The sequence below is a fragment of the Cyanistes caeruleus genome, chromosome 14, assembly GCF_971803275.1.
Source record: "Cyanistes caeruleus chromosome 14, bCyaCae1.hap1.1, whole genome shotgun sequence".
Classification (NCBI taxonomy): domain Eukaryota; kingdom Metazoa; phylum Chordata; class Aves; order Passeriformes; family Paridae; genus Cyanistes; species Cyanistes caeruleus.
The window spans coordinates 13397978-13406488 of NC_141714.1; the positions used below are offsets into that span (position 1 = coordinate 13397978).

Sequence of the window (8511 nt, forward strand, 5' to 3'; positions counted from 1 at the left end):
ACAATGTGTAAGGGCCACATATTTTCACCTCCTGAAAGCTGCAGCCTTGCCTGTATAAGAACTGCTCCTATTCCCACAAAAATGTTCAAACATATTTTAAACATTTCATCATTGTTTGCTCCCATCTGAATTTGCTTAAAATCCAGACAATTCTCAGCTTCTAAATTGGAAACATTAAGAGAAATACTCCTTCAAAATCCTTTGCTCAGGGTAGCCCCTCTCTGCTATACATGTACCTTTCCAAGACCAAAGCTTGCAAAGGGAGAAGCCACTCAAAGGGAACTCACACAAATCCAAGTCCATCAGCCACTGGTTGTGTAAAGCCACAGAAAATATGACCATAAAGACAAGAATCTAACAGATTTTATTTCTCTGCTTAGAAGATGGACAATAAAAAAAGTATTTCTAAGAGTGGTTTTGGGGAGGTGGGGAATCTGGCAATTCTTCATACATTAGAAAAGAGGTGCTATAGCTCTAATTTCACATTGAAATCAACACTGAGTAGCCCTTAATTAAGATTGATCCTATCAGCTGGTATCCCCACACACACTTTTTAAGCACCATCTCCATCCTTTCAAGCACTTTGCCAGTGAGGTGATGCACTGCCCTTGAGGACTGTCATCCCATCCCACCTCCCTCCTCTCCCAGGACCCACAGAGACATGAGAGGTGACAGACTGCAAGGCATGAACCAGCAGGGAAGACGATTGTGCCAACCACGGCCGTTTTCAAACAGAAAACACCATCCTAAGAAAACTACCAAAGCCACATCCTCACGGGGCAAAGCCTGCCCACTGCCCACATGGCTGCCACCAGCTCTGCACACATAAAGCCTCCAACACTTTCTCACCAGGTCCCCTCTTCCCAACATGCTATTTTTATCTGAGCACCTTTCCCGGACCACAAAGATGTAAACAAGAAGAAAATTCTCTGGTACAAACATGGTGCTTCAGCCACAGCCTCTGCAAGCTGCGTGTATTCTGCACAGGCAAAGAAAAACACAAAAGTCTCTCCTAGAAAAGCAAAATAATTTAATTAAACACTTCTTTAACAAACCAGGAAGCAGGTAAGAATGGCTACAACTACAACAAAGTAGTCATCTCTTTTAATTAAAACACTTGGCAATTAAAAAAAAGAATACACACAGCAGCTTTCTTCCTGAGATGCACAAACCCCAGTGAAGAGCATGAACTGCACCTTGCAGGGCACCAGAGGGGTTTGCCATGGGGCATCTTGGAGCACACAAGGTAATTTAGGGAACAAGAGGGAAACTTACCGGGTCCTCAAATTGCTTAGCAATGGGAGAAGGAAGTTATCTTCATAATCTCAAAAGAAAGAGAAAGCAGGAGGAATGTGAGGAATGTGGGGAGGTTATTGCCCGGGAGACCAGGACTGGCAGCTCACTCTCAGCCTGGCTGCCGGCAAGGAGACACACATCCTGACCTCTCTGGCTAACAAGAATTTCCTTCCCCCCACCAAAAGGGAAAAAAAAAAAAAAGAAAAAAAAAAAAAAAAAGAAAGGAAAAAAAAAAAAGAAAAAAAAAGCAGAACAAAAGCATGTAATCAGGTCCTTGAGGATTGCTCCTCTTTGGGGAGGAGGCAAAGAATTTTGCAGCAGAATGAATAATCCTGAAGCTCCATACTGGTGCTGCCCACACCTGCAGGAGATGTCAAGGACTGAACCTGTGCAACTCAACACACATGCACATCTACAGAGGTCCATGGGAATGGCTATGTGAGAAGGGGACAGGAGATGAGAATTGCATGTCTGACACCTCTCAAAAAGCACTGACAGTCCTTCCCTATCCATGCAGCTTCCAGGGTTGGCAACCCATTGCACAGGACCAGGACAGCAGGGTCTGCACAAACTAGCACACAACACCAAGAGCAGACCACAGACATCACCACCTCAAGGAACTGGGACCTCCCCGGCCTCCTGGCACAGATCCTGGCCCTATTGGGCAGATGCTACCTGCACCTCCAAGACAGAAAGTGCTCATCTGGAACTCTCTCCCATTGGAGCCATCTCACACACACAGCAGTGATACTTCATCCTAGACTTCCTTGACTCCACAGGTACCAAGGAAATACCATGGCAGAGGGGAGACGCAGAGACCCAAAACAGTGCCTCGCTCTCATGTTGGCCTTGCTCTGCTGCTGTTTCAGTATGAATAAAAAGCCTGTTGACATACGAAAGCCACAGAAAATCTCCCTGAAACTACAAAACAGTACTGAAAACATTGTGCAGCTCAGGCCTTCTGCACAATGTACACACGTCTATTCAGCCTCTTAAAAAACAGCTACATGTCTAAGGAAACATCTGATAATTAAGGCAATTTTAACAATAGATAATAATTTGACTATGAATTGTATGGAATGTAATGACTGCTTATTCTGGCAGAAAAAACAGAACTTTCTATGAAGTGTCTGCCAAGGAAAACGATACTCCCACTCAGCCCGGACCACTGCAAGCAGTTGCTGCTAACCGCATGCTTCACGCTGCCGGCTGCTAGGACACGGTGCGCCGCTGCAGCCGAACAAAACCCGCACTGCACATTTGCACACAGAAAGCAGCGTCCCAGGCGAGCGGCGGCCGGAGCCGTGACTCAGCCGGGAGCCGCCGCCAGCTCTTGCCAACACTCACCGAGCCACACGGCCGCCAGCGCCGGACGCCAGGGCGCTCGTCGGTGGCCTACGAGCATCTCGCGCGCTGCCAGCTCCCCCCTCCCGCTGTTTCCAGTTGCTAAATGACATTAGAAGCAGCTAAAAATACTTGAAGCAATTCTCTCATTTACTTTTCCGTGCCAGCACTTGTGTTTGCTGCGGGGACGTTCTCCAACGGGCACTTCCCCACCCGCGGGTGGCCAGGCAATCACTCCAGCACCGCGTGCCAGGCCCACCAAGGACCGCTGCCTTCGCTGGACAGGAATCGTGGCAAATGGGTACAGCTGGTGGCCAGGTCACTCCACACCTTCAAACAGACCTCAGTGGATGAGGATGGCCAGGTGTTATCTGGTGCTTCTCATAACGCAGCAAGTCCAGAGCTGCCTTGTGCAAACCGACTGCAAAAGGCTCAGCAGTGCCAGACAAGAGTAACACTGGCCTGGAGGGGATCCAGAAACCCTTTCTCAGTTGGAAGAGGCCACATGGAAGAGAAGCATGTGAAAAACTAAAGAAGCATTTGCTGAACTTGACATGTAAAACAATGGGCTGGTTTTGGCTGGAGTAGAGTTAATTTTCTTCACAGTGGTTAGTATGGGACTGTGCTCTGGATTTGTGCTGAGCATAGGGTTGATAATACAGGAAAGTTTTTGTTATTGCTGAGCAGAGCTTACACACAGTCAGAGTCTTTTCTGCTTCTTGTACTGATGTGCTGACGAGGAAGTTGGAAGTGCACAGGAGATTGGGAAGAGACACAGCTGGGACAGGTGACCCCAACTGACCAAAGACAGATTCCAGACCATGTGATATCATGGTCAGGATATAAAGTGTGGGGAGAAGGAGAAAGGGGAGGACATTTGGAATTATGCTGTTTGTCTCCCCAAGTCACTGTTACATGTGATGGGGCCCTGCTCTCCTGGAGATGGCTGACACCCACCTGCCCTAGGAAACAGTTAATTCCTTGCTTTGCTTGCATGCTCAGCTTTTGTTTTCCCTGTTGAACTCTCTTTTTCTCAACCCACAAGTTTCCTACCTTTTACCCTTTTGGTCCTCTTCCTAATCCTTTTGGTGGGGAAGTGAATAAGTGACTGTGTGAGGTTTGGTTGCTGGCTGGGGTTAAAGCCCGAGAAACAGCAATGCAAACAAAGCAGCCCTCCTGACTGACCAAGGGCAGCACACCAAGGCACCCACTGATAGCCAGAAATACACTGGGGACAGGTGAGCAGCAGGACATCAGGGCACACCTGCCCTAAGTTAATTTGGACAAAGTCTCAGAAGTCCAAAAATCAAGGGTCAACCGATTTTGTCTGCCAAGGGGAAAGAACTGTTCTCACCTGCTCTCACAAATAAATGCAGCTATTCAATTAATTTGGTTTAAACAGGGATTAATTACACTGAACACTTCTCTAAGACTGAACAGTGCTGCTTGCACCCAGCTCCCTGCAAAGGCAGGCTCCAGGTTTGCTCTGTGCTCCCCAGCAGTGCAGCAAGAGCAGGGATGACACTGCTGCAAGAACTTTGCTGGTCAACAGGCAAGATGGTTTTGTTTTTTTCTTTCCTTTCCAATCCAGGAAAAGAAACATCTAGTTCTTCCAATTAGCAGGAAAAGGGAAGGAATTTCCGCCTGTTTTAACACCTGAGGGCAAGAAGCAGCCTTTTGAAAGAAAGGTTGGGTGGGGGTTTTTTGTTTTTTAAATCACAGCCACCTACTGTGGGTCTCCAGATGCCACTGCACCATCTCACTTTGCATTTCATTCTGCTGCCCCACAAGAACAACCAGGGTAAGCAGCCCCTTCAGATGGTCACCCCGGGGAGTTTTGCCCCATCACCATGACAACTCATTAGATACATGGAATCTGTAAGAACCGACACATTCTGGGTAGAGTTTGAATGAAGTCAGTGGCTCCAGGACTTCCCAAGATGTGACCTGTCCTCGGGAAACTGTCAAAGTCATCTCAAGAGCAGTTACAGGCTGGTGCTCTGCCCACACCACCTACTATCTTCACGCTATCAAGAGTCAGGTTTCACAAACCAACTATGTAGACATCAGGTCTACGAAAGCACTGACCTCTCCAGCAACAGCAAGATTGCATCTCACCACTGCCAGGAGCTTTGCCACACACACATCTCAGGGCCATAGGGGCAGCAGCCACTAAAGAACACTCAGGTACAAAGCAGCACCAAAGGGACGCAGATTATGAAAAGCTTCTATGCAGATTTATAGCAGTAGTCTATGTTTATACCTCTAACAGCAAATATACATAAAAGGAAACAAGTTCTCTATGTCCCACATCACAAATAACCCATTTTACACCTCTTATCAAGCAAGCACTGAGTTGACCAGCTGTGCGCTTCTTTCAGAAATGCCTAGCTACTTCAGCAAGATACAACCTGCTATTTATGCATACTCTTAATTAGGTCCTATACCCGGTCTAAATAAATATTAAAGTGAACTCCTGGGTAATTATAGTGAAGGAGCAGCCTTTTAATGCCACTGAAATAGCAATGATACAGATAAAACGCCTGCTGGAATGGGCATTTCCTTGAAAGAAAGGTTTGCATATCTACTGCTCCTGAAGAAAATAAATGTGGCCAAAAAATCCACCTGAGATGCTATAAAACACCAAACGACTCCCATGCCCTTCCAGTGAGGATGAGTTTCACTTGCTGTTACAAAGCCCAGTGCAGGGACACATCTGCTGGCACCACACAGCTGCTTGCATCACTTTGGCAATTCAAGGCCAACATTTTGTAGGATCTGTAATCCCTGGCAGCAAAAAAAAAAATAGTTCACTAAACAGAAACAAATTTGCCACAGCTTTTAGGACACCTTTTCACACAGATGCTAGGAAGTTTCTTTCTGTAGTGTGAACTAAAGCAACTTGCTAAGAGAATGTGAGAATAAAGCACAATCCATCAGATCAGTAAAAAAAAAATCTAACAAAGAAGTTGATGCACTTCAGGCATGAACAGCCGTGTGTCCACATATCATTCCATCAGCATTCATGTGTCCACACGTGATTCCATTCAGCCCACTGAAGCCTCCCCAACCTGTCCTCCACCAGTTCAGTGAGCAGAAAGGTGCCACCAAGCAGAAATCACCAGTTTCCACCATCACCCCAGTGGGATACTCGTCCAAGCACATGGCTCATTCCCTCACACACATTTATCTTGTTCCCAGTGATAGCCAGGCGCCCAGGTAACAGCCTGTCCAAACCACTTACTCTCCTGATGGAAAACACGCCACTTATCACCTGAAACACCAACTGAAATCAAAGCTTTGGCAAGTGACTCTTTTCTGGAGACACAATACACACCACAGACCTCTTACCCTGGTGCCAGACCTCAGCCTCCAGCGTTATCACCTGGCTCATGGGACTCCAGTCCCCTGTGCCGATCCCACCGGGGCAATGGCAGGTGAAGTTCTCCACTCTGAGAAAGTTCAGCATCAGCAGTGGGACTGCTCATCTGTGCGCGCCACCCGAGCGGCAAGAGCGGAGATCTGGAGCCTCTAAACACAGCCCACGCCAAAACCACATGAATTCACAGGGGGAACGTGAAACTGCAGCAGGTGTAGCACCCCACTCCAGGTTTAATTTTCAATTCAGTCGCACTTGAGGTACACCACACTTTAAAGCTGTACACAGCACGCCTCCTTTAAAGACTTCCACCACCCTCTCAGAAATACCCCGCACAGCAGGATTACGTTTAAAACACAACTTTGCAAGACCTGTTGCTTTCCAAGCAAGGCCAGACACAGATTCCCTGTGCCCTGGAACAGCAACATAACCCAGCTGATATTTTCAGCATGTCATTACAGAAAGCCCTTCTTTGTCAAATAATCTTACCTTGCTCATCACTTTTCTCAAACAGACAACAGCTTTAGAGCTTCAAATGGAAGCCCTGTCAGCATGATCTACTCCTGACATTCTCCAAAGCTCACCAAGTCATCTTAAACAACAATATATAAAATAAGGACTAGGTCAAACCTTCCCAACACTGGACTTAAGAGGAAGTCTGCTCACGTTCTGATCCTACACTGACGAGGGCTGGACTCAAATGCGAGACTATTTATTAGAGACCATTTTACAAAGCAGGCAGAGTGAAGGGGAGAGAGTATTTTAACTGCAACCAGTCAGACGTTTCTCATTAAAATATTTCTTGGAGAAGTAAACGGGCCTGCAATTTTATTCAAACAGATGTAGGCTAAATGCATATCATTAGTCTGACAATACAAAAGCACAAGCGACTGAAATGATTTTAATTTTGTCAGTGAAAAGGATAATGTATGCATATCTGGAGGGCACACCAATGGTAAAGATTACCCCCAGCTTCTATCTGAGCCGTCTAAAGGTATTTACTTGGGGTCTGTCTGTGTTGTGACAGTGTCCCAGACCGAAATGAATGCCTCCAACACTCCACATTTTTGAGCCATTCAGTCATGCATTTTTGTTATTGTTGAAAGTAGTGCGAAATTGCAGTGCATGAGCTGGAGTCCTTGGTGGTCTCCGAGGATTCCAGCTAAAAAGGCACTTCCTTTGTTCCGCGGAGAATGCGGTCCAGTAGGTCATTCAGAAGGGGAAATAAAAGCAGCGGCCCTGGGAGGGAGATGAAGGATGAAACAAAAAGAATAAAATGTTTTGGGTGTGAGCACATTAGCTACTATTTCCTACTACTGCCGGCTGCGAGCACTCCTGTCCCCGGGATGCGCAAGTACCTCGGGACGAAGGTGGAGGGAAGGAAGAAAGAATGAAAGAAAAATAAAGGAAGAAAGGGAAAAAAAAAAAGGGAAAAAAAAAAAAAGGGAAAAAAAAAAAAAGGAAAAAAAAAAAGGAGCCATGCCTCAGTCCCTCCGCCAGCAGCCGCCGGGCACCGGGGCGGGACGGGCCGCCCGCTCCCCGGCGGGGCGAACGGCGGCCCAAGGGCAGGAGCGCCCGCCCCGCCGCCGCCGAGCCGGGAGCGGGGCCGGCAACAGGCGCGGTCCCGCCCGGAACGGCCCGGCCCGCTCCGGCCCGGCGGCGGGCACCGCACCGGGACCCTCCGCGCGGGATGGGCGCCGAGCTCCGGGGAGCAGAACCGAACGGAGCCGGGCAGCGCGCCCCGAGCTGGGCTCCGGGGCAGGCGGGCCGGGGGCAGCCGGGCAAGGGACAGGGGGAATCAGGGCCGGGGGAATCAGGGCCGGGGGGAGCCCCGCGCTCCGCGGGGCCGGGCGGAGCGCGCACAAAGGCGGCAGCGACGATCGCGACTCACCGCTGATCTCGTGGCTGGGCGCCTCGCTCTGGCTGAAGCCTTTGGCGGCGTAGAGCCTCCGCACTTCGTAGCAACTTTTGGCGCGGGGCTCGGCAGCCAGCAGCAGCGGCAGGCTGAGGGCGGCCAGCGCGCACAGGAGGGGCGGCAGGCAGCCGCGCCGCCGCGGCATGGTGCGGCCGGGCAGGGGCCGCCGGGGCCGGGCGAGCGCGCCCCGAGGCTGGAGCCGGCGCTCCGCCGAGCCTGCCCCGCCGCGCCCCGCAGCAGCCGCGCCCGCTGCCCTGCGCCCCGCTCCGCTGCGGCTCCGCTCCGCTGGCCCGGCGTGCGGCGGCGCTCCGCGAACTTGGCCCGGCAGGAAGCACATGGGGTGGTGGTGGAGAAGGAGGAGGAGGTGGAGGGAGGCGGGGAGGGCGGCAGCCAAGCAGGATCGCGCAGGGCCGGGACAAGCCTCTGCAGCCCCCGGGAAAATCAGGAGCTGGGATCCGCCCGCCCAGCGAGGCGGAGCGGAGCCCGGGGCTGCCCGCCCGGCTGGCCCCGCGCGGGCGCTCCCTCCCGCGGAGAGCCTCGGCTCTGCCCCGGCTCGGGCACCCGGAGCGGCCCCCGG

The 8511-nt window shown here is 50.5% G+C and overlaps 1 protein-coding gene across 1 annotated transcript in view; it reads right to left on the reverse strand.

Annotated features, from left to right (window-relative positions):
- Positions 1–8286, reverse strand: part of GPC4 (glypican 4) — a 67077-nt gene extending 58791 nt beyond the window's left edge. The window contains exon 1 of the mRNA XM_086850024.1: positions 7911–8286. Coding sequence (XP_086706150.1) covers positions 7911–8271 — 361 coding nt within the window. The 5' untranslated portion in view covers positions 8272–8286. The remainder of the gene's footprint in view (positions 1–7910) is intronic.
- Positions 8287–8511: the final 225 nt, after the last annotated feature.